Below are 27344 nucleotides of genomic sequence, written 5' to 3' on the forward strand. Positions count from 1 at the left end.
GCCTAACTGCCTTAGAAAGACAGGGCCTCAGCTTACCTGAGTTCCTAACAGCCCCAGGGACAGGGGTTAACTGCCCTAGAGACAGGGTCTCAGCTTACCTAAGCGCCTAACTGCCTCAGAGAGAGACAGGGCCTCAGCTTACCTCGCTACTGAGAGCAAGACTCTTGAATTTGACAAACACAAACAACACAAAATACACGCATTTGCACTTCACTGTCGTGTCCTTTGTGACCTTTAGTTTTTGATTGACCCTATTTCTTTTTACTATCCCTTGCCCTTAAACTGCTCTGGCCAGAAACTCCTGTGAGGTTCCTACTTTCCCTGCCATACCTATTCCCGGAGGCGGATTTCGAATTTTCCCTTGCCCTATTCCTGTGAGGCTCCTCAGTTTACTTTCCCCACCGCTCTGATTTCCTTTTTTCCCTTTCCCCATATGCTCCCCATCCCTGTAGGGGCCACCATTTGCCGCCGCCCATGGCAACAATTGTGCAGGTATTTATCGGAGGGGCCTGGAAATAAACTATTTTTTCTATATTCACTAATTTAATCAGGCGAGGAGCCAGCTGCCCTATCACGGCAAGGGTTAAAATGAGCAGGCCCGAGCAGGCCCGAGCAGGCGCGCTCGGGAACACCTGTGCCCGCATTGTGCGCGTGGACTTAACTGAATACAGCCAGTGATAAATCACCTGAGTGTGCTTATGTTAATTAACCTCCTCACTGCCGATGTGAGCATGGTACAGCCCCCAACAGCTACCTGCACAACTAGCTTTTGAATTGTATCCATGTTCTAGCTATTTTGTTGCTCCAAGTCTCCAGAGTTGTGGCCCTCTGCTGTGTGATAAGACTTGCTCACATTCGAGAGTGGAAGCAACGATAAGACCTGAAGCCAGACTCCATGAACACCAGCAGGCAGTCAGAGACGATGGAGATGTAGTTAGCAGGACTTCTATTGTGGTATCCAAATCTGATACTGGAATATTCATAAAAAGAACTTTGTGAAGTCCAATCCTTTTAGGCTCCAGACTTCTCAGTTCAAAGCATAACATAAATGTGCATTTGAAAATAAGACAGGTGAAGTGAAAACACATGAATTTTTGAAAAACTAAATTCTCTTCGACATGTCTACTCAGTAATTGAGCACTTTTAAACATTAATGATTTCTCATGGTGAAAGCCAAGCCAATTAATGATTTTATGACATGATTTTTAAAGTATAATTAGTATGCAATTTTATCAGGATTCACTGAATTTGGGCCAGATGACAGGACACTGAAAATCAGAGAAAAATGTCTTCTGTAATTATAAATCTTTTTTCTCACTCTTATTTTTGCTTTGTTACCATACAGAATTCATTTTAGAGTTTAGAAAATGTTTTTACTGCTCTGGATTCCATTATAAAATGTCTTTTAAGTTAGGCTAATAAAGTAGGATTTTACTAGATTGGTCATGGATTTTTTAATCAATAAAATGAAATGAAACAAAGAAACAAACAGTGAAATATGGTTACTCATGTCAGCATGTGTTTCTCATTGCATAGTAAGATAGAGAAAAATCAAACCACCAGCAGCATTTATGCATTTACAAACGCTACCAAAATAAGCAAATCATTCCACTGCTCCATGTAGTACATTTAGCCCCTTTTAGTCTGCTTTTCATATGAACATTTATGTTTTAAAAGATAGTAGGCAATGACCATTTTTCTTCACTTATTCTGTATCATTAATTATGATAATATAAAGTTAATAGATTTTTTTGTAAAGGATTTTATTCTAAAATCTTTTGTGAAATCTTCTGATTTTTCCAGTAGGGTTGGGCTTCTGAGAGCACACACTTGTTGTAAAATATTTTTCAAACAATATAGAATATTAAATATTAACAGTTAAGGGAGATTAACACTTTCAAAAGTAGACATTTCACACAATCCCAAAATTGGTAGGTAACCACCATTAAGTATTTGGAGTTTATTCATCTCAACTTTCAATATGGAGAGAAGAACAAAATAATAAATAAATATGCATACTCTCCTGACACTTGCTCTTTCATTTAATAATGTATTTAAATATTTTGTCATCCAAGTTTCTAATGTTATTTCATCAAATGATATAAAAATTACTGCAAGTATTTTCATTTACTTGATTATTGGTAATATTGTTATTCCACAGAGTGTGGAAAAATCAGGACTTTTGGGGAAAGGAATTCTCTAAACTCTGAGTTTGTCTGGCAAAAATGAACACTTTTCACCAGTGTTTTCAATGCCACATCAAATTAGAATAAAACGTTATGATTTCTTTTTAAACTAAATATTTTGGTTCAGACCTTGGAAACCTCCATCCTGCATTTGAGCAACACTTCTTGGTGGGGACAGGCCCAAAGGGAATAAGCCCTGACTGGCTGTCATAGCCTAATGAGTCATCCCAAATGCTTTATTTTTTTTTAAAGTCTCTATCTCTGCTAATAATGCACTTACTCTGCAAAAAGCAGAAAAACCCTCATAGATAATATTCCATTCTATAAAACAATTCTCTCTCCCTGATCAAATTTCAATCTCACTTGGTGAAGTTACCATTCACTCAATCTCCCAAACTTGAAATCTTGGAACCATTCTTACATTCTACTCCACATCCCATTACTCTGTATCAGTCACCAAATCCTGCCCATAGTTCTTCCTCAACAGTCTTGAGACTGGCTTCCTCTTGTTCCACCACTGCACTGCCGAGGGTGAGGACCCTCATCTGCAGATCCATAGTACCAGGCACCATACTATATAGAGAGAAGGGCTCATAAACTTTGGAAACAAACCAAACAATTAAAATTCCTGCTTTGCCTCTTCTGTGTATGTGTGTAAACTGAGCTGTTACTTCCTTTCCATATCCCAACATTTGTGATAAAGCAAGACTTACCTTAATATGTGAGACTCAACTTATGTAAAGTGCCAAAAATAGAATCTAGCACAGGTCTTCATTAAACGTTTTTTCTAAACCTATCTTGTATGCCAATCAAAATCGTACTCCCAAATAATAATTACAATTAGGTCACTTATCTGCTTAAAAATACACACTGACTTACTGTTGCCTTCAGGTATAAATCTGAACATTTGGAATGGGAGAGAAAATCTTCCAGTATCTGGTCCAAGCTATTTCCAGCAAGTTAGGAACTCCTATGATATATTATTTTTTCTCTTCTCCAGAATCTCAAGTCATGACTGAACCCACATCGGGTGTTATTAAAAGTCTAATGGATGGATACATACAGGTATGGAAGACAAATAAATCTGTGAACACATGAATGAATAAATTTATGGGAAGACAAGATTTAAATGCTTCCTTCACATTCTGATATATTTAATAGCTATGAATTTGCAAGCTTCTATAGAAGTTGATCTTTTACTTCCAGATGTTTTTCCTGTCTTCCAAATTTTGTTCCTTATAACTAGAGAAAATCGTGCTTGATAGAAGCAAAGTATATGATCTGGCTTGGATTATGGATGAAAATATTCTGTGATGAGATACTTAATAGGACTCTCCAAACATTTATGCAGAATTGTCAAGCAACAAGCACACTCTGAGCATTCTCAGACATATTAAAGATTGCACACTAGATAGGAGCCCAGGGGTTAAAGAATTAGCTAGCGAGGAAAAGTCTGGGGCCATGGTTGTCAAGGTGGTCATGGTGGGGCTTAGGAAAGGCATCACGCAGGAAGGGGAGCCTCGGGAGTGTCTTGAAGGTTGTGTGTGTCATTGAAATGAGGTGAGGCAGAGAAGGGCTTTCCTGCAGAAGAAAAGCATGACAAGGTTACAGAAACAAGACAGAGCATGATTTTAGGGTTAGCAACTGGTTCAACATGACTGTGACTTGTAAAATATGTGGTTGAGATATAAACTTAAATGTACTTAATTAAAAAGTATGAGTAACCAAGTTGGAGAATTTGTGTAAATACAAATGAAAGAGGAACTGTAGAAAGTGAGAAATCCCTGCCTCTGGTGATCACTCATTCCACCTCTACCCTATGGTCTTGAGCCTTCAAGTACTACCCAAAACTGTTTTATTGCTCTTCACCCTGAATTCTTTACCAAGCGCCAACTTGCCTATTTGACACCTCCCACAGAACTTATCTCTTAAACTCTTCAACCTCCTTGCCCCACATTTGTAATTCCCAGAGGGATCAGTTTCTCTCCATGCACCTTGTCATTTATGCTAAAAAGCTGGGTTATCTAGGTACATTCCAAGTCTCCACTTCTAGTTGATTCATAGCTGTGCTCCCACTGATTTACACAGTCCTCATTGTCTATCCCTGGGCCACCACAGTGCTGTCACTGATGTGTTCTCATCTACTAGGATCCCATCCATCCCATTCTTCACCACACAATTAGAATGATCTCAAAATAGTGTTTCTTGAGCTGAGATTCCCTGATCTCCTGAGGTGCTTGGTTGGAAAATAAAAGAAAAAGCAAATAATCTGTTCTTAACTCAGACAACTGAAAAAGAACTTTGGGAATTCTTCAGAGTCTAGGAATCTGCACATGAGTAAGCTTTTGACGACTCCTCTTAGCCATTAAAATTGAAGTCACCAATATGTGAGGCTGAGTATACTAGAGTGGTTATCTGCAGTCAGAATTCCTAGATTTGACTACAAACTGTGAGACTTCAAGTAATTTAACCCGTCTGTGCTTCTGTCTCTCACTGGGAAAATTAAGATAATAATGAACTAGGTCTTGGGCTATTGAAAGGTTCAAATGAGGTAAAATAGAAGTGGGAGTTTTTATGGCTTCTCACCAGTATTTCTGGTTCCCTTTTGCTTTGTAGCAATGGGAAGATTGACTTCTCCACTTCTGTGACAGTAAGTGTGTCATGAGGTTTCCTTGGGCCAAGGACACATGAATGGGAGCAAACTACATTACTTCTGAGAGAAGCCTGGGGAGATGATTCTCCACGTTCCTCCTCTATTGCCAAGGTAGTCATGGAAGTGCATGTCCCAGACAGAAGCAGTGGGGAACACTGAACCAAGACAGCTGCTCTGATCTCCTGTGTGAGGAAGAAATAATGTGTATTGTCCTGAGATTTGAGGGATGGTTGTTGACCTGGCCCAACTTTATAAGTGAGACAATTTTGAAGTCTTTGGAGTGGGCCTGGCCTACGGTACTGCCAATGACGGTTTTTGAACAGAAGTCCAACAGTGTGGCTGCAACAGTGGAAGAGATCCTTTGCCTCCACTAACTTCAAACATACCCAAGATCCCGTCACTGTTGACAACCCTTCAGTGGCTTCTAATGGATTTAAAATGAAACCCAAATCATAAACACCCTGTGCTCTTCTCCAGCCTCAGCCTGGCCCCTCTTCCGTTCACTCTCCTGCCACCAGCCTTCTCTAAGTTCCCTGCATATGGAAGCACCTCCTCAACTGAGGACAAGCCAAGGGCCAGAAGTCTCCTCCACACCTTCCCTTACCTTCACAGTTCCACTTAAATATCAGCCCCTCAGAAGGGCATGTGGTATCCACCCAATTAGAGTTGCCCCTTATTTCCCTTCCTTCTTTCTGCCTTGGCATCTTCTCTGTGTCTTTCACATAATTTATAATGATCTATAATTAATTTTGCTTCTCTGTCCCAACATCTTGGTCTTTCTCCAGCATCAAAAAGGAAGCTGCATTAGGTCGCAGTGCACATCTCTCTTGTTCATGGTTTTATCCCCATAAAAACAGTCTCTGGTGCACAGCAATATTAGATATAGGATTGGGTAGGGCAGAAAATTAGAAAAGGGAGCAGGAGAGAGGGCTGTCCTGGAAGGAAGTTAGGGCCTTTCTGAGCATAGAATGACTCTAAAATACTCTAAAATGGCTATTCCCAAAAGACATGGAGAGTCTCTAACAACAGTGATGAAAATTTTGAAGAGTAATGTCTTTTTCCTGTGAAATGATGCCTTCTTACTTTAAGAAAACAATATAAGCTATGAATTAAGACATAATTCTTGCCAAAATAAGCAAGTCAATAAAAATGTATTTCAAAATCAGTTTTTATTATAGACAACGCATTGTAAACACAAATCCAGAATATGAGTTGCACCTTTTATTTTGAACATTTCACTCAATAAAAATCTGATATACTGGGTCCAAGCGATGACACATTCCAAATTAATGAAACTTTCCTGTAGCTTAAGTAAACAAATTTAGATCACCACGAGAAATCAAAGCCAAATGTATTTGTACAACTCGAGAATGATGTGAAGAGATTAGAACCTCCAGTGGTTTAAATTTCATCACTTATGACAAACTAGAGAGTCTTTGGAGTGACACAATATTAAACTATTTGTTTACAAGGACACCCTAAAATATATAGACTGTCCTACTCTATACTCACTCATTAGGTGTCATAGATAGAAATCTGAAACATAGGCTGTGGAGTGACTAATCCCACACCCAGGAATTTATGTTGGAAGAGTTCTCTCAGAGGATTCTGGGTCAGGCTGTTTTGATTGGCCTCATGCAACCTTTCCTTCCCCCTCATTGGTCCTGCTTGCTAATGTGGATTCATACGCCATAATGGAAAGAAAATGGCTATTGGTTTTTTACTTATTATCTATTTTCATCTCCTGCAAAGACTCCAAAAAACTATTTACCTGGATCCCCAAAGGCACACAGACCCCAAATATTGAACCCTTTGGAATGCAGAGGTCTTCTACCCCGCTGTGGGTGGTGGTGGGAGTAAAAGATCAGGAGACACCATCCTTCTAATGAGTCTTTTCCCAACCCAGAAGAAACACAGCTTCTGGTTTTAAATGACCCCATTCCAGCTCCTTAAAAGAATCAGTTACCAGGGAGATGTTACAGAGGAGAGAGCATACATAGTCATGGTTCTCTTTCATTTCCATTTTCAACTAGCAAATAAAAGAACTCAAATCTTCCTCAAATACTTAGATTTTTTTTCCCTCATAAGAAAAAGATAGGTTCAGTTGAGGACTAGAGTCTCTTAGATTAAATCCATTTCCACTCTGTCTTCTAGAGTTTTTCAGGTTTTTTTCAAAACTGGAAGAGAGAGGGCTCCCTTGGTCAAACGTGGCTAAATGTCGACTTAGCAGCACTCACACATTACCACTGCCTTGACTGTCTCTTTGTCTTACATCCACTGCTTCTTCTGTTAAGCTTCCAGGGCAGAATGAACGAATGAAGGAGCAAGAGCTGGAAAGTGCACCTAAAGCAGGGCAGCTCTTGTCCTTTGGGTGGCTGGACTCAACTAGGGCCATGAAAGTTTAAGGTGACGTTTAGAAAGGCAGTAAAAAGACTCCACGTGCGTTGTTTTAAATTTTTATTTGCTTACAGAAAAGAATAAAAACAGATTTGCAAAAACATATCTGCATATACAAAGTAATCCCTGGAGATAAGGAGAGGCAGGCCCTGGAACATACTGCTCAACAAATCCTTCATCAAAGATAGACTGCTTTCCACTAGAGCTGGTGAAAAGTCATTATTTTACAGAGTCTAAAACCACTGAAAAACTGTTTAAAATGGTCAAATCCATTACAGTTATATTCTAGCATTTATTTTTGGATACCTGTGAAACCAGTCACTGAGTGATCTCAGAGCTGGACAGATCAATTAAGTAAGAGGTAGCTTCACCAACAATGATCCTTCTTCTTATCAGCAAGGTCACTCCCACAGGGCAGGGTAAGTGGCATAATCTGTGAATCTCTTTGAATTCATTCTCTTTGTGCTAGAGCCCCATTTCCCTCCAACTCAATCATACTTCTCTTGCTCACTTTAGAACTTGGGATCATCTCACAGAGAAAAGATTCCAGGATTCAATATACTTTTTCCTAATTCTTCTTTGAGAACTTTTCTCTGAAAAAACAAATTATCTGGCAGGTCATTAAGACAGCCAGGGGAAATTATTTCTATGTTGTCATAGATTAAGGGAATTTTTCCAAAAAATCCGTAATCTTTGTTAATAATAATTCTAATATAAATGCTATCCAAGAAGGAGATTTTGGGATGCAGAAATGAGCCCCTTCCCCAAAGTAGCATACAAACCACTTAACAACATTTTCATGAATAAAGGTCCTTAAGAGGTCTTGCAGTTGGTCTTCAAATATCTCCTGAGGCCATCAGATCCCGGAGCCCCACAGTTCCATGGCTTCCTGCTCATCTTGGACAGGGGTGAATTCAGGCTGATCCGGATGGGAAGCTAAAGAGGAAAAGTGGGGGTGGGGACTTGATAGGACCCAGGAACCATGAACTGATATTCTCCCTTCATAGGGGTCCTTGGAGAGAGAGATTTGGTCAGTAAACTACAGAGATATCCTGCTTGGGTAGAAAGCTATAGCTGCCTAACCCACCACACCTCTTGCACCTTCCCCATGAGGTTTCATTGTTAGTAAAAGGAGGAACAGGAAGATATGTTAGAGAAATTGTTAGAAAACTAGACTCATAGCCAAGTGCTTAAATATTATATGTTTTATTTACAAAAGGAACCCTGAAATGTCACAGAATCATGAACAAAAAATAAATTTTAAAAACCAATCTCATGTTAGAAGTCCATCACCAGGGTGAGTGCGGAGGGGAGGTGGTCAAGGAAGGAAGGGAGAGTGGAGTGGCCAGAGAGAGAGATGCTCATCCATCTTGTGCAGGATCAGGGAAGAGGAGAAGGCACAGTTAAGCAACTTTATTACAGAGCCTTCACACAGAGGAGTTTGGGATGAATCCTTGGTACACAATCATAGACCTCTATCCAGGCTGACCTGAAGCAGGCGGTTTCCATTACAATGGACATATAGGATTTGCTTAAGTTCCAATGTTATCACTCCATCATGTTTGGAGCAGAGAGAGCAAGAGATCTGAAAGTGGGAAGGCAGGGAAGCAAGTAAGGCAGGAAAGGGGAGTGTCCATTATTAGGGGTCAGGGCTTAATGGTGGTGGGCAACAGGACAGTTCTGTATTCACAGCCAAATGCCCAGGCCAATAGAACCAGAGTGGAGGATTTCCATTTTAGTGCTGGTAATCATTGTAAGGAATCAGATCTTAAAAAGGGATGGGGAAATATGAGAGAACGGGGAGGGAAAAGATGAACAGAGAAAAACACATCAGCAAACTTTGACCAATGCCTCTGGCAACTAAGGTTAAATTTCTCCTAAAGCAGAAATTTAAATTCGTTGACTAAGAAGTTTATTTGCCCCAAAGCTATCTCTGAACCTCTCTCTTGAACTGTTAAGAGTAATTATGTCAGAAAGGTCCCCCCTGCTCAGCATGCCAGCATGCACTGCAGATGTTTTTAGGAAGCATAATCTTTCAGAATCTCAGTCTAGTAGTTAGTGATGAGGCTAGGACAGCATGGCCAAATTTGTTTCTTCTTAAGACTATCCTTGGTCACCTAAAATGCATGTGGTAGACAGGATGTCACCTGAAAGAATCTGACAGGCCCTGTTAATTATGGGGGAAGTCATAAGTTTGGGACTTCCCTAAAAATACGAGTAAATTTCTATAGGCTATCATGGTCACACCCCAGCAATAACAGAATGACACCCCTCCAAAATGTTAAATCCTAACCCCCAAATAATCAAATGTGAGGTCAAAGGCTAAGTCTACATAGATCACCATTTGGAAGCAAGGAAGACTTAGATGTGCTGTTATTTTTAATTTCCTCTTAAGGGTTCTATAGAAATACCTGTACAGTAATTGGAACTTTCTAGAACATGCTTCTGAGCTAAGGTAGGATTGTGAGGCGTTCGTGCTCTGTTCCCCTCTCATAACTGTTCTGCTTTTCATAACCCCCTCCCCATTTGGGTCCTAACCATAGTAAACCTGCTCAAAGCCCACAAGAATCTGCCACTTACCTCCCACGCCATAGGCAGAACACGATGATGGGTCACAATATCCAGGCTGGCCAGAAGGACCTTGTGGTCCAGGTACCCCCAGGTGACCTGGTGGACCTCTTGGTCCAGGAGAGCCAGGGGGCCCAGGGCTACCAGGCCGACTCTCCCCCGAAGGTCCTAGGAAGCAGTCACAAATGGAAAGAACAGTTCTTTTACCACAAGAGGGTGAGTTTTGAGATCACCATGAAGTCAACCAATCCTTATAATAAGGAATCTCACACGGTCTTAACAATTGACTTAGCTTCTCCCTACTCTCTCAGTTCTTTTTCCTAAACTGGATTCCCTGGGCGAAGAGCATACAGCTCAGGACTGGAAAGCAAAATGCGCTCTTTTCTGTAGCATTTAGGGCATTAAATGGAAAGGAGCAAGCTACTGTAGTCCCTGTTTTCTCTATGGGGCTTTTGTTTTTCAGTATAGCTCCTTCTGAAGCCAATGTATGGGCACGCACACGTCTGTATGTGCACACACATGATCTCTCGCAAATCTCCACCTCATAATCCAGTTAGAATAGTCATGCAAATTAGTGCTGGCTTGTGGCCCCAGATAATTAAAATAAATTAGTCTAAGTCTGAAAGAAATTACCTGAAGGAATAAAAGTCTGAAATTAGACACAACACACCATCCTAAAATTTCTTTTGGCTATCTTATACCAACTGAGATCTTAGACTGAATGAAAATTGATAGGGGATTAAAATTTTTTGAATTTAAGAAGTTCGTCAGGCTGAATTTTTTGGTTTAGGTTCCTGTTCTTTAGGCTTGGGTTCCAACAAGGTTTAAATTTCTTCAACTAGAAATAAAACTATTCAGTAAGAACTGAAGTGAAAAGTAGGAAGAAGTGTCACCTTGTATTTGAATCATGTGCTTGCTCTCAGATACCTTTAGTTCTGTTCATTCAATGCTCACAATTACCTATTCAGTGCAATGTATGATGCTAGATAAGGTCCCATCCAAATCTCTAGGAACAGAAGTTATTCCTGATGCAATGGACCTGTTGCATCAGGAACATCTTTTAGAAGTCTATTCCCCGCCCAAAAAATGTGTATTCCCAAACATTGTTAGATTGAAAAGAAAAATCAGAACAATTTTGATTCATTGTGGCTATGATTGAGATTGTAAATATATAATAAGAAGCAAAATTATAATTCTAATAGCAGGTCTGATTATCTGGAGACCATTCTGGGAGCATGGGATTTTGCACATAAAACTCTAAATTTCCATGAAACTCATCTGGTGAGACTACCATGGCAGGAGTTACTGCTGCTCATGAAGTTCCCTCATGTTCCTCTAGATTCTATGCCTCCCTGTCAGTGTCTCTGGAGCTGTGTGACTAGTTCCAGCCAGTGATACAGATACATAATATGGCCACTTTCTCACCTGTGATATCAAGTGAATATAAAGATTCATATCTTACAGTTTTTTTTTGTTTTTTGTTTTTTTTTAAATTTAGTAGCAAGACTTACCTGCTGGTCCAGGAGGGCCTCTTGGTCCTTGAGTACCAATGCCTGGATTTCCTTTCTCTCCCTTGATACCAGTTAAACCTTTAAAAAAAAAAAAAAAAAAAAAAGGAAAAATGTTCTTTTTTAAAATCAAATTTTTATAGGTTTCAAAAGTACCTTTCTGATGACAATAGTGAAGTAGGTTAGTTATGGGTATCATAGGACTTTTAAATTAAATGCTGACCCTGGTAGCTTATGCAAAATCACATTACAGTAGGCTGGTTCTGGGTCTGAGTGTGTAGTCTGCATATTGCAAGCAAGTGTCTCTTGCTCCTTCTTCCTGAAATGATCTGGCCTGCCAAGAGCTGGCCTGTGTCTTTGCACGAAGCAGGCCATTCGACGTATGCAGCTGGCACTCCACAAGTAGCACAATAGAAATCACAAGTGGACACATCTAACATTTTCCTTTTGGTCCACCCTGTAATATATCTGCAAAAGGCATGAATTATAATTAGGCAGCAAAGTTCTGAAGAGCGTGAGTTTCCATTAAAAACTTGGAAGCTTCAGGAAAGCCTGTGTTTGATTTGGCTGATTCAGCCCCATAAAAATCTAAACCTATTCGAGTTTCTTTTCCATTGAGCAGAACTCTTATTCCAAGTAATTTATGGTACTATTAACAAACTATACATTTTCACTGGCAGAAAACAAAGAAACACATACTCTGACACCTCATCATCCAAACAGGTCATATCACAAGATCACTGGACAGTGACGGCACCTGTTTGAGTCCTGACCACTATAGTCCATGATGGGATTGCATTAGACTGGAATCAGGTAACCCTATTTCATATCATGGAAGGTCTCTGCTGTTCACATCCCAGAAACAAGAATGCTTTGAAAGAGTAGAATATAGAATCACATCTCTGATTAATTAGACCTACTGACAAAGCCTAGAAGAAAACAGAAATAAATAAAAATAGTCAATTCAATAGATAGCAGTCATGCAGGGAATTTAAAAATTTTTAATTACAAATAATTTTATTTTTTTTACTATAAATATAATTCATATTTACTGTGGACAAATTAGAAGTTACAACAAGTAAGAATTCCAGCACTTCAAAATATGCACTTTCAACATCTTGGTTTATAAGTTCCAGAAAGAAAGGTATTATTGCAATAATTGTTCTGGAAAGAGTTGGTAAAGTAGATATGGAGCAGCTGACAGTTTTCTTTACAATGCACATATAATTATTGCCACTACATTGTGGGCATCTTCTGTGCTCCCAGTAACCACCTTCTGGGATCAAGACAGTGTGGCATCTTTGAAATAAAAATGCCCTCTTCCTTGCTTGCAGTGGTCCAGGCTGGCCCACCACTGCTGGGCTTCCCACAATCCCAGTTCTACTGGGTGATGTTAAGGCCAGTGCCTCAATAAGAGCCCAGGGAAGACCACGCACCTGTGACATCCTGGTAGGGCCCGCCTCTTCTTTTAGGAGCCCATAAGGAAGATGGTAATTTCTCAAAAGTCAAAGTACCTCTCCTTTGAGTTTTAAAAGCACATGCTTAACTCAGACTAGTTACCCTTTAATGCTTGATTGCTAGTCAAGTTGTTCAGACAGCTGCCTGGGTAAGTCCTTGAGGTATTGGTTGAGAAACTGAGCTGATTTTTTCCTGCCGATAGTGTTCCCTCACTTGTCACGCCAGCACCCTAACATGCAACAGGGAATTCAGCAAAATCCCTCTTTTTCTATTAGAATTGGCATTACTTTCCCCATGGGAACTGCTAATTTCAAAAAAATTAAAACATAAGAAAATAAACTGATGACTAACACCAAGCTGCTCCTCATTAACTATGTGGTGACTCAGAAGCCTCTCACAACCTCTCAGTGCCACAATATCATCTGGATTTTCCACCAGTATGAACAGGCAGGCTGCAAGGACAACCAGGAGAGTGGTCTTGGGATCAACCACCAAGTTTCCTGACTTGTAAGAGAGTCTTTGCTGACTTACAAGAAAGCAAAAGGTGGGTAAGGCCCAGAATAGAAAATCTGCTTGTTTTAATTTTCTAATTATGAAGAGAAAAATAAGTGGAATTTGGTACTATCTGTAACACAAGTCAAGTCAAGTAATAAGGAACATCACAAAAATAGTCTAGCTCCTCAAAATGTCTCTGAAAAGGAAAAAAAGATATCTAAAGATATAATTATTTATTAACAGGGAATTTTAGATTTTATAGTCCTTAAATTTATCATGTGTTCCAAATATTTGTTCATGTGTACACATATGAGTCTCATGCCAAAGGAATATTCATGTCCTTGACATGTGAATTTAGCTGTATGTCTGCTTTTGGGAGTTCAATAATTATATTTAAAATCATAAGGATTGAAATTAAAGTCTAGGTTTAAATAATTCAGTACTCCCAAAATAGATGTGGATATATTTTTGATAAGTTTTGTAGGCCCCAACTGAAAGGTAGGAAGTCAAGGGTCCTAAAAGTCAGCCTGTGATTATTCATAAGATGCTTAGGGGCCTCACAGCCTGGACATAAAGTCATTCTTTACACACAAAATAGTCATCGCCCATAATAAATCTCTGTTGCAAGGACCCAAGGTGGGAACCCTAGGTGCCAAGGGGTCACCAGAGCAGGATGCCAGAATCCTTTCCACAAAGGCATTCAGACTCAGGAGACACGTGGACTCCGAGTGCAAGAGGGATTCCCTCCTGAAGCACCCTCTCACCTTGCTTTTCTGCATATGTGCACATTATTCTTCAAGATGCTGTTCCAACCTTCTCTGTGCCCATTATAGGCAGAGACGCAGTGGATTCAAAAGGGCAAGGATTATCTATCTTATTACGGCTCTATCCATAATACTGTATGTGATATGTCACTAACAAATACTTGTTGAGTGAACTAACAAAAGAGTGAATGAATGACTTCTGTTTCCGTGATATCTGAACCTCCTATGGCACCATGTATCTCATTGTATTTCTTACTCATGTCCATCTAGCCTCCAAACCATAAGCCCATTGATGGAGATGCCTTACTTATCTCTCTAGTGTCAGAGTTGAGAAGGATCTCATAATAGGTGGCCCTGTAAACACAGGAAGACTGACTGAATGAAGAGGCCTAGATTAACACTCAGCTGCCCCTCAGAAGCAGGTATAACCTTGGGAGGATCTAGAGACTGAAAGTAAAGCCAGAAAGCACTCCTGGTTATGTGTACACTGCTTTTTAAAAATCAAGTTCCTTGCATGGGGATACTGACTCGAAGGCTTTTTATAGATGAACTTAATTAGTTCTGATTAAATTTAAGATTCTGCCACCTTGAAAAGCAGTGTGGAGATTCCTCAGAAAACTTGGAATGGAACCACCATTTGACCCAGCTATCTCACTCCTCAGTTTATATCCAATGGACTTAAAATCAGCATACTATAGTGACACAGTCACATCAGTGTTTATGGCAGCTCAATTCACAATAGCAAAACTATGAAACCAACCTAGGTGCCCTTCAACAGATGAATGGATAAAGAAAATGTGGTACATATACAGAATGGCATATTACTCAGCCTTAAAGAAGAATGAAATTATGGCATTTGCAGGTAAATGGATGGAACTTTAGAGTACCATGCTATGTGAAATAAGCCAATCCCAAAAAACCAAAGGCCAAATACTTTCTCTGATAAGCAGATGCTGATAGATAGTGGGGGGTGGGTAGAGAAGAATGAAGAAACTTTCTATTGTACAGAGGAGTGGGGTGGGTGGGGAAGGAAAGGACAGTAGATTATGAGACAGACATTATTACTCTATATACAAGTATAAAAAGAATTTTTTAAAAATTTATCACTGTCAAAAAAAGTTAATGACAATAAATAAAGTTTTAAAAAATAAATTTAAGGTTTTGCAATGTTTTATGAGCATAGTTAATATGAATGAAAATCTAATTTACCCCAAGTATAATTTAAACAAGATTAAAATACCCTTGATTTTCTGTAGAGTTATCAAAAATGTTTAGGATTATCAGAGAGAGCACTCCTCTTCCCTGTTCTTCTTTTGTCCCACTCCGCCCCTGCTCTCTCAGTCTCTCATTATTATACTTCTAACAGACTACATTTCAGAGCAGTTTAAGGATTAAAGCAGAAAGGATCACAATATGCAGAGATCCACATGCCCCCTGCCTGCACACAGGCATACACCCCCATTATCGACACCCTCCACTAGAATGGCACATTTGCCAAGTCATTCATTCTTAAGATTCTCATTAGAAGCATTTAAGACTACCCGACTCTCCCTTACCACTAAGCTAACACTGACCCTCCAATATTTTCCAGGAAAGCAGGGATCTGTTTGTCTTAATTCTTCACTCCATCCTCAGGACCAGTCGCCTATCAAGCACTGAAGAAATATCTATCAAACAAATGGATGGGTGGATGGATGGATGCAACATAAAAAGGTCTGGTGGCAGACTTGGGCAAAATATAAAAAGTGACCCATGGTGTACCAGCTATGCCTATAAGCCACTTCACGAGGTTTTGACGTCAGATGCTCTACACGTACAAATTCTGTAAGTTTTCATAGGAACGGAGAGGGCAGGTACTGTCATGAACCCTGAAAGAGAGCCGTGATACAGAGGCCAAGTCACCTGTCCCTAGCCAGGAAGAAACAGAGCCAACATTTCGACCAAGGAAGATCAGCGCCGGCACCTGGTGGTAAGCTCTGTACTCGCTGCCTCTTTGCCAGAGGCTGGGCCTGCGGGCTGCGCTTCTTATCTTGCTTGGTGCCATTGTGGCTTCCTGAGCTGTCAACTTGATCTTCACAGTTCTCTCTGCATTCACACTCAGCAATCAGTCCCGTGTGTGACACCCCATTTCTTCAGCTGCATCCCTGAGTTTGCACACTTGTCCTCAGCTATGATAAAGATCTGGGGTTGAATTTAGGAGGATTTATCCTGCTCACACTGACCACATGTCCTGGGTCTGGCCCCTCGTTGTCTGTTTCCTATTTTCTTTGTCCTGTTGGCCTCCGAGAAGGAAGATCTTACTCATCTCGATGGCCCCCCAGCCATGCCAAGCACTCCAGGCTGAAGTCTCTGCTACTCCGCAGAGCGGTCACTGCTTCCTGATCCCAGGCATTCTGAGGAACTCCCAGGATTTATGCCCAGGCAGAGATGCAAGGCCTTGGGAATGCTTTCATTGTAATTGTACCAAAAAGTCACAGAGACTGTGGAGCAAGGCTTCAGCTGTGTTATATTTGTCTGTTGCCTGGGAAATGCTGGCAATGAATTTCAAGTTCAGTCTGTTCTTCATGCAGTGAATGCTTGAATGCCTACTAGGTACAATGTGCTTAAGGACCTGGTTACAAGGAGGCAAAGGATCTGGACTCAGTTCAGCATGTATTTTATGCCCTTTGCCAAGCTCTGCTCTTTCCACATGTCTGGTCCACAGGACTAGTACCAGCACATAGGGATCCATGCTTTGTACTACAGTGGCCCAGGGTAGAAAATATACAGTTGCTTTAAGTATAAATAAACTCTGATAAAGGTCCCTCCTCCTGTTGCTCTTTTCATATTAACAATTAGCCATGTACTATAATTCAGAGCTGAGCCAGGGAAATATTTAACCACTCTAGACCTTTCAGGCAGAGGGAGTTTCACAGAGACTCAATTAGATGAATAGATGGGTTCCAGAGCCAAATAAAGATGAAGGTTATAAATTAACAATAGCAGGAAGCCCCTATCACCCCTAGGAGGACAGCAGGAACAACAGGATAAAATCATGTGACTTGACTGTAGAGCCCAGGCCTCCTGCTAGGATCCAGAAGCAGAGAGACAGGCTGCCCAATGGAATCAGGAGCCACAGAGGGTTGCAACTGTAAGCTGAGAGGCAGAGAGGCAGGGGTGGGTTGGGGAGAGAGGCCAGGTCATGTCAAGTTTTGGGGGCCAGACTTCAGGGTGTGGATGTGGACCCTTGCCTGCGTGGTCCCCCTTCAACACCCTCTACTTGTTTCATGTTCATAACTGGGTTCTTATGTTCTGAAAGAGGAACCCCAAGTTAGCTAAGTTTCAGGTCCCACGAATCCTGGAATGTGCCCTTCTGGGTGCTACAGAGCAATACAATTAAGGCAGATGGGAGTCCTACAGAGCTCAAGTCATCCTAGAAAACACTGTGCCAGCCCCACAGAAAAACCAGAGGAAAATGTGTCAGATCACGAAGCAGGCCTACTGGGTGGTCAGAAGAACCCACTCACTGTGTCTGAGTCAAGGCAACAGGACAGTGTGCACTTCAGGTTTTTCCATCAGTTTCTATCAGGCAAGACACTATAGGCAGAGGATGCTTTGGTGTCCGTCCACACACTCACTCAAGTTTGGGCAGAGAAAGGGAGACAGCAGGGAGAAGGGAGGCCAGCAGGGGAGAGAAGAAAGAAGATGGGGCACGCAGTGGGTCAACCTACACCAGCCCACTCTTATCTGCAGGCTGACTGTTCACAACTGCAGGCGTGTGGCTGGGGGAAACGGGATTGTGTCAGGCACCAGGAATCCTGGTTTTTGGGTTTTTTTCTTCACTCAACTTGGGCCACTGACCTCCTGGGTACAATAGAATGCAGGCCAAATGCCACTCTATTTCTCTCAGCTCCAAACTCTCGACTCTTTAAATGCCATCTTGTATTACCTACAATGCTGATTATTAAGAAAATTATTCAAAACTAATGGGAAGATGAGTCAATTTCTTTGGTTTAAGAAAATTAACATTTCAGGTTCAGCATGAATATGGAACCAGTGGATGATACTTAAATTACAGGTTGGTCTCGATTCCTTGTAGAACTGAAAAATGAGATGGGGACTAGGATAAGGTCAAGTTCTACAGAGGTTAAAACAAAATGTGTTATGACCAACAGTTCTTCAAAACAAGCAAGAGGGACCCCTTATTTAATAAGCACATCTCATATAGAGGATCCTTCTCATGTTTTTCTAAATTTTCAAAGAATGTCAGAAAAATCAAACTACTTTGCTACATTTGCCTAGTAATTTCATGTCAAAGTTAAACCTAGAGCCATTGAAACTGGAACAGACTAATGCATATATCTCTTCTCTATATGTTTTTCCCACCTTAAAAATGTATTTCAGCATATTTATTTATTATCATATATTTTTTGCTTTGATAGCCAGGTCAAAAAACCCACTGAAAATGGTTTATCACAGATAATATAAACAATTTTAGTTTTATCATATAAACTAGTACATGTTATATTTCTACTGCACTTATAAGAGATGGCCTAGAAGTTCAGAAAATGAAAAATATTCCAATATTTTTTCCATATTTATTACCAGTTCATTATAATTATTCAGAAAGGTGATATTCTTACATTTTAAAAAAGGTGTTCTGTCTCTCTCTTTTGCTAGCCTGCATAACCAGACCTCCTACTTAAACATCTCAGCCTGGTTTTCTGACCACGTGTACATCATGATGATTGGTGACTGCCGGCTCCGAGGACTTGGCAGTACTTGGTTGTTCACACGACATCTCAGGACTCAAGAGCTATAACAATAACATGTGTTTTGGCTCTCATCGAGGCACGAGGGGGAATGAGGAAGAGCGGTAAAGATGCCAGCCAAGAGTAATAAATATCACTTACAATCCATGAAATAACGAATGTATCTCAGGTATTATGAGGAATGAGAGAAGAATATATGATAAACCTGGTCTTTGCAGAAAATGGAGCCTCATTGGTGAAATAGGACGAAGTGAAACCATGAGAGGCCAGTTCAAGAAAGGGAACTCCACGTGGGTGCTAAGTAGCAGCCCCGGATGAATGGGCTGGAATGGGTCCAGAGCTGATTTATCAGATTTCTGTTCATAACTAACATACAGATGATACAGACTCTCTATCCATGGTTTTAATTTCTTTCTTCTTCTTTTTTTTCACTTTACCACTGAGCTATATTCCTAGCCCTTTTAACTTCTTTAGTTTGAAACAGGGTCTCCCAGAGTTGCTGAGACTGACCTTGAACTTAGAATCCTCCCACGCCAGCCTCCTAAATTGCTGGGATTAAGCTACAGGAACAAATTATATTTCCATGGCAAAAAAAAAAAAAAAAGATTTTGATAAATACCAGTTACAGATTTTGGTTATTGTAATAAAGTCAAATTTTACTCATTACAAGGAGTGAAGACAGAATTTGATTTTGTCAACAACTTTCTTCTTTTTTTAATCATTCTTTGTGTTTATTTGGAGAATGATTTTGTCCTGATGACAATGACTCTCACAGACAGGAATATAAAAGATGCCAGTATTCTACAAAAACATTTTTCCAACATATGCTACTTTTTTTTTAGGTGTTTAAACTTGCATCTTATATTTCCCTCTAAACAGTTTACATCTGGCATTGAATTGAAAGCTTAGAGAGAAAAACACACATGGATAGTGAAAACAGGCAGGCACAGGGTAGGTCAAACCTTCCCAAGTCCCCTCATTCTTCAGTGTTCCGGAAGTCACACGTGCAGGGGTCACTCTGATGAACAAAAGCTGCCCCAGCTTGCACTGCAAGGCCAGAAGACCTGGGTGTGATTTAGAGGTAGATGATGGCTTAAATACGTGCTCACAAATTCTTCAGTACACCTCACTCTAAAATGCACAGCACAGCTCCCCTCTACTGAGTGTGGGAGATGCTCAGTGGCTCCCTTCAGACAAATGGAACACAGTGAAAGGAAAGGCCTGTGACTCCTGAGACTAGCTCTGAAAAAACCATTGAGAAAAACAATGACTCCTCCCCCTCCTCCCCCCTCCTCCCCCTCCTGTTCCTCCTCCTCCTCCTCCTCCTCCTCCTCCTCTCCTCCTCCTCCTCCTCCCTTTCAGCACTGGTTCTGAGCAAAGCAGAGTAGAGGGACCCATCTGGAAGCAGAGCCTTTAGCCCCAGTCAAGGCTCTGGTTGGCTACAGCCCTGGATGACTAGACTTCAACTTCATGAAAGACCCTGGGCCCAAAACACCTGAGTAAACTCACATCTCTGACCCACAAAAATGGAGGCCACATACATTCACTGCTTTAAGTCACCAAGTTCCAAGGTAATTTGTTACACAGCAGCAGATTACTAATGCATGAAGTTTCTGCAGCTATGATCAATGTAATGAGTGACTTCACAACTAAGGGGGAAAACCCTAAAAAATGAAAGATGATGTAAATGAGGAAAATGGAAAGAGCATTCGTTGCCAGTGCATTACGGTGAACACAGGTTAGGAAGACCCAGCCCAGCTTCAGAAAAAGGTCTTATCTAAAGGGCATTTGAATTGGACTTACTACATGAGCATTGGAAGAATAAAAGGAAAACACTATCTTTACTTTTCTCTCTAGAAATGAGAGGCTGGGATGGGGCCTCAGGGGAGAAGAAGGAAAATGTATTTCAAACAGCAACGTAAAGAAAGAGCACAAATCAGGCGACTGAATATCAAGCATCGTACAAAATCACAGCAAGACTTACAAATATTAAGTGCCAAGCAGCGAGTCATAATGAAAGCTCTACCCTGCTCTACCTTTAATCAAGCTGACCTGCCCCAATCAAACTATTTTTCCAGGGATAAATCAGGATACGTGGGGCATTAAGAAGTTTACAGAAATGATCCCCCCCGCCATGGCGGCCGTCCTGGCTTGGAGATGATGTGCCTTTATTTTGATTTCTTACTAAATTTTTCTGCTAGATTTATCTCCAGCCCTTCTAGCTCTTAACCACAGGAATATTGAACAGAAGAAACCTACTTCTCTCTCCTAGCTTTAAATCTATCCAGGACTCGGTTTTCTTTCTCTCAGCCCTGTTGTCTGGGTTTCTCATGAGCACAGGCACACAAGGTTAGCTTTAGTGGGGGGTCACAGTTTGCGGCCCCAATGCACCCTGAAAGGGACTGTCACTTATTTATGGCACCAGAGCAAGGCATCTCCTTTTCTACTTGTTTCCCTGGGGCAGCTTTCCTTGCCAATAAGCCTGTGGGTTAAAGAGGCAGAGGAGATCATTTACATTTATTTGCATAATGGCAATCATGCATCTGCCGTATTAGTAGATCTTTGCTGTGAACACAAGAAAGATAAATGCAGACGGCACAGTCTTTATAATGACATTCTGAAGGAGAAACTGAGAAGTTTCTGTTGCTTTCAGGACCAAGTTCAAATTCCTCACCCAGACGTACTGTTGGTTACTTCATGAGGTCACCATCTGCCCCTCTCTTTTCTTGGGTTCTTAGTCTCCTCACTCACTAGGCTTTGTCTGTGCTATTCTGTTTCCTGTTGTTCAAAGCAATGGGTCTTAGTAGGGGCAAATGTCTAGGAGACATTTTTGATACTTTCAGGGGAATTTTTGGATGATGAAATACAGGGCTTTTTGCACTTAAGTAAATAAATTATCAGTACATTGATTTCCTTTTAGTTCCCTTTTATATTAAATAAGAAGACACTTTGTTACTTCAGTATTATTTGTGTGTGTGTGTGTGTGTGTGTGTGGGTGTGTGTGAAGATAGGTTACATTTATTACCTATGAATCTCATTTTGGAAAAGTAAAAGATGTGTCACGAACATTTGTTGTGAAGAGGGGACAACGTGTCAGGTAGGATTGAGAATCATGGCTTTACAAGTTTGAGGCCGTTTCCTACCTCAGGACCTTGGCATGTGATGTTTCCCTGCCTAGAATGCTTCCTTGACTCACTCATTGATATTTCAAATTCCTACCAAACTCTCAGTTATTAGCTAAAATATCACTGACTTTGTAGACTAAGTCAGAGTTTCCTTTGTTCAGATTGTATCCTGCAGTTTTTCTTAGCACTTAACACAACTGAAATAAAATTATTCACATATCATTTGTTTAATATCTGTCTTGCCCATAGTTAGCAAGGTGGCTTGGGAAATGCATGCGCACCTTACCACCATGCTGTCAATACCCAGTACCCTGCCTGACATGTAGTAGATGGTCAGTAAGTACTGGTTGAATAAATGAAAATTCTGAGAAATTAGTATCTAAGCTTAGGGAGTCAAGATCACACAGCTAGTAAGTTGCAGAGTTAGGATCCTAACCCATATGTGACAGAGGCCCCAAACCACATTCTTTTCAAACTATTGTGCTACTCTCAGCTAGTGCAGCATCATGAATAAGAGAGGTGAAATGATTTCTCTTCTAAAAAGGATTGACTTCTACCATTCCAAGTTTCTCTCCAAATCAAATATCCTAATAGAAATCTAAATTCTGGAGTTGGACTCCAAAATGCCAGATTTGTGAGCAATTTCTCTACAGGTAATTCTTCCAGATGGGCTCTATTATGTGGCCTTGAGTATTTGCTAAAATTTTGGGAGAACTGTCAGGTGCCAAATGGTATAACCATGCAAAATGATTTTTATCACATTCATATTTGCTTAATGGATCAGTCACAGATGCCCCAATGCCATCCAAATATAGCAAATCAGAGTGCACAAAGAGCTTGCAAATAGTGCAACCACAACCACCCACCAGGACATTCTGGTCAATCCAACAGTTTGCATGTTTTGAATTTGTGGTTATTAGGAGTCATCCTGAAAGAGGGCTCATCAGACTCTGCACAGCTCTGATCTCTCCTTTATGAAGCTCACTTAACAATTTACAGGCAGAAATAGGGCATAGGAAAGGAAACACAGCCTCAGTTTTCTCACCTAAAGACAGGGCTAATCCCGATCTCATAGATTTTTATGAGGGTTACATAGCATGCTAAGCAACTGACACCCAGTATTTGAACCCTGCCTTATCAAAGACCACAATGGCATCTTCCTCTAAATTCTGAAACCACTTATTTTCTATATAATTCACGTAGCATTTACTATCTCCCATCTTGGACATTCAGAAACATTTCATATTTCTTCCTTATCAAACCACATCTTTTATTTACTTCAAATGAGATAGTATGAGCATAGGATTGAGTCTAATAGTTGGCAGATGCATTTGGTGCCTAATAAGTGAAAGCCACAAATAATGGTATTATCTCACATATGGCCTAGCCAAAAAGCCTTACATAAGCCTTCCATTCAATACATATTTGCTGATTTATTGTACAAAACAAACCAGATATGAATTCCAGCTGTTATGGGTGGACAACCTAAAAATGAGAACCTTTAGTTGCTTGGTGCCTCTGATCCAATAATTTTTGAACAATCATAGAAACCAAAGGAGCTGCATGAAGACAGAAACCAGGAACATTTTCTTATTCTTTTCAAGTCAATATAAAGAAAGTTAATTTTGTGAGCTATAGACCAACAAACTCATTGTCAACTTGGTTAATTTTGGTTCAAGATACTAGTGTGGATGATGAACATTTAAATAAACAGTGTAAGGAAATGAACAGATGAATCATGTGGGAATGATGTGTAGAGTTGGAATTAGAAATGGAGCTGTTCCAGTGGGGTAAAGGAAGGGAACCAGGGAGAGGGAGGAGAGGAGAGAAAGGGGAAATACTGCAGAATGAAATGGACCAAATTACATTATGTGCATGTATGAATATGTCACAACAAATTCACTATGATGCATAATTTTAATGCACCAATAAAAAATAATTTTAAAAAATGGGAATGAAATTATGGCATTTGCCAGTAAGTGGATGGATCTGGAGATTCTTATGCTAAGTGAAATAAGCCAATCCTCCCAAACCAAAGGCTGAATGTTCTCTCTGATATGTGCGTGCTAGCACACAACAAGGGTGGGGGGAGGAGAATAGAAGTTCATTGGATTAGACAAAGGGAAATGAAGAAAGGGAGGGAGGATGGGAATGGGAAAGACAGTGGCATGAATTAGACATAACTTTTCTGTGTTCATATATGAATTCACGACCAGTGTAACTACACATCATGTACAACAAGAATAGAAGCTACACTCCATGTATGTATAATCTGTCAAAATATACGCTACTGCCATGTATAACTAAAAAAAAAACCACAAAAATACAAAAACATTGGTCTGTTATGAAGGAGATCGAGTTAGGATTATCCAAGGCCATGACTGGAGAAGGAGCTGAGGTCAGAAGTGCCAACACTGGATACAAGGAACAATGAAGGAACTTTAGGACTGATCCTACCCTTTTTCTGAATTTTGAGATAACAAAGATCCAGGGATGAAAAACCATACATCTGACAACAATACCAGGTTTAATAGGAAGAAGTAACCAAACAGTAATCCCTGGAGGAACTTAAACTAACATGACAAGAAAAAGCAGGTCAGAAATGGAGCTTCATCACATGGTAATATGCAAATTGGAGCCTCTTACATTCTGAGCACCAGCCATTAGGTAAATCCAAGTTGGAGTTCAAGTTTTAGACAGAAAACTTGACCAGCATGAGCTACAAGGACCCTCTGAGTCCTTCCATTCTAAGGATTATGTACTACAGTCTCAGTGAGAAGATAGCTGAGATTGTTCCACACAAACATATAAACAAGACTTTATTTAAATTAAAGAGCCAAAGGGTTGATGAGGAGAGAAAAATCAGATGGCGCAAAACTCTATTTTCTCTTAGGTAATAAGGAGAGTCATGAAAAGCCATCTGTGTCACATTGCTAAGATGGAAGGGATACCTGTAATTTTTCTTCAGTTCTCTAAATACATTCTTAGGCCATTTCTCTTGTAAAGATGGAGTTAAAGTTATTGCACCACGATAGTGCTTTTCAAACCAAGGTCATAATATTCAAGATCTCCCCTGAAGCTTTGACAGAAAGAAGAAAATAGGAAACAATAATAGAATCTTAGTTCTTTTGCTTTGGTTAAATATGTTTACACGCACGCAGATTCATAAACATTATATTTTTTACTATATATCAAGTTTTTAAAAGTTTGAAAAACAATAGCAGAGAAACCAGCTGGTGCATTTGTGATGAAAAATTGGACAATGCAAACAGTCATGAGCTTCTTCAGGGCAACTAGTGTAACCCATGAAGCCTCAGCAGAAATTAAGGTCCATGTGGGTGTTAAGCTGCACATACAGCCAGACTCCTTTAAATCTGGCTTTCGTACTTCATCGTATTGCCTAGTAATAACACCTGTATTTGCTCATCACAATGGTGTGTCCTTTAAGACTGTTTATATGGCATCATGATAATCATAGTTTACACAGCAGAAAAAAACACGGTCCTGGTTCTTATTTCTAGTCCTGACAAGGGATTGACTTTGAGCCTCTTTTGGCCTCGATGACTTCATCTGCATCCTTTTATGTAAAATGGGAGCATCAAAAGAACAGATGGCTGAAGACCTCTGTTTGTAAAAGTCTATTGTTCCGGCTAAGAGGAAAGACAGATCTTTTTCTCTTTCAATCCTTCCTGGAGTGTTTGAAGCACATGGTGAAGAGCAAAACATCGCTGTGCACCTTGCAGGAATGAAACCCAACTTTCCTGGGAATGAACTGCCCACTGGACACTGGCCTATCAACCCCAACCCACACCCTCTATCGGCGATCAATTAAAATCACAGTCCCCACATTCATCTCTCACTTTCTGTCACCTCTCTGCATCTTAAGGAATACTTACCTACATGTGGGTAAGAAAATCACATCACAGAAATTCCTATTTCCAGTGGTTGTCTGGGCCACTATTTGGGAAGTAGTGTGTGATTTTCTCAGGTATAATCACTCAAGTAATTTCACAGAGCAGGGAAGACTCAGTTTGGTGAGAACAGGGCTGCAACCTCCAAAAGGAACAAAGGCAGCATGTGACTAGCCAGGGGTGACTCAGATGCTGGCTCTGTGCTTTCTGAGTCCCAGCTTCTCCATCAGAGGTGCTCTGCTGACAGAGGTGGCCACCTGCCAGGCTGCCAGATCCTTGGCATGTTGTGAGGGAATTATGCTCTTCTCTAGTGTGCTGATTTTGTGCCCTAACACTAGGGGAAAAAAACCCCTCCATATCTAGATCATAATCAGCAATAATCATCTAGCAAGTGCCTATTAAATGCAAAACATTGTGCAGAGAAATTCACATTTTGTGGGGGGATACCAGAGATTGAACTCAGGGGCACCCAATCACTGAGCTACATCCCCAGCCCTGTTTTGTATCTTATTTAGCTACAGGGTCTCACTGAGTTGCTTAGCACCTCACCATTGCTGAGGCTGGCTTTGAACTCACTATCCTCCTTAGTCACTGGGATTTACAGATGTTTCCCCCAGCAACTCACATTTGACCCCTGCTCAGCAATCTAGCTGTTCATTACCACTGGAAGCGGGGTGCTAGATTAGAAGGAAGAAACAGGAAGTGCAGCAGGTATTCAGGGTGGAGGTCTCCATAGACTGGGGTGATTAAGAAAAGCATGAGACAGGGGTTAAGCTGAGCTGTGAACTAAGAATAAGATGTGTATGAGATAAAGGGAGGAAAGGACTTTTCCCACGGGGAAAGACAATGTTTATGTTATGGTTTGGATGTGAGGTGTCCCCCAAAAGCTCACATGTGAGACAATGCAGGAAGGTTCAGAGGAGAAATGATTGGGTTTAAGGGTCTTAACCCAACCAGTAAATTAATCCTTGATGGGATTAACTGAAGTGGCAGGCTGTAGCTGGAGGAGGTGGGAATTGGACCTGATTATGGGGGAGATATTTTGTGTCTCTTTCTCTCTGCTTCCTGATGACGTGACCTGCTTCCTCTGCCATGCTCTCCCGCCATGATGTTCTGCCTCACCTCCAGCCCTAAGGAATGGAGCCGGCCTTCTCTGGACTAAGACCTCTGAAACCGTGAGCCCTCAAATAAACCTTTCCTCCTTCACAATTGGACTGGTTGGATCTTTTTAGTTGCAGCAGCAAAAAAGCTGACTAAAACTGTGTCCAAAAAAAGCAGAGGCAGAAATGCACAGGGCCTGTGGTGCAAGTCAAAGATGAATGTGAGATACTGTCTTTGTCATCTCCAGTTACATCCCAAATTTTATACAGGGAATTAACTCCACTCCTCCCACAAACACAGGATGACTCTCCGACCAGAGAGGCAACAGTGAGCCTTCCCAGACCTACATCTAGAGATTGTGTCTTAGACCACACTTCCATCTCTTGACGATTTTGCTCATCATTTCTTCAAGGTTAATGTTTTACCC

At 40.7% G+C, this 27344-nt stretch overlaps 1 protein-coding gene across 4 annotated transcripts in view; it reads right to left on the minus strand.

The window, feature by feature from the left end:
* Nucleotides 1–7283: 7283 nt before the first annotated feature.
* Nucleotides 7284–27344, minus strand: part of Col14a1 (collagen type XIV alpha 1 chain) — a 213879-nt gene continuing 193818 nt past the window's right edge. For 2 of the 4 annotated variants that reach the window (XM_047519065.1, XM_047519058.1), the window contains exons 46-48: nucleotides 11316–11393; nucleotides 9817–9972; nucleotides 7284–8172 (exon numbers count right to left, since the gene is read on the minus strand). In XM_047519065.1, the coding sequence (XP_047375021.1) occupies nucleotides 8093–8172; nucleotides 9817–9972; nucleotides 11316–11393 (314 nt within the window). In that variant the 3' untranslated portion in view covers nucleotides 7284–8092. Of the gene's footprint in view, nucleotides 8249–8272; nucleotides 9004–9816; nucleotides 9973–11315; nucleotides 11394–27344 lie in introns of those variants that run through there. The other 2 variants (XM_047519081.1, XM_047519073.1) reach the window with 2 other exon arrangements.

This window comes from Sciurus carolinensis, chromosome 1, assembly GCF_902686445.1.
Source record: "Sciurus carolinensis chromosome 1, mSciCar1.2, whole genome shotgun sequence".
In the NCBI taxonomy this organism is placed as follows: domain Eukaryota; kingdom Metazoa; phylum Chordata; class Mammalia; order Rodentia; family Sciuridae; genus Sciurus; species Sciurus carolinensis.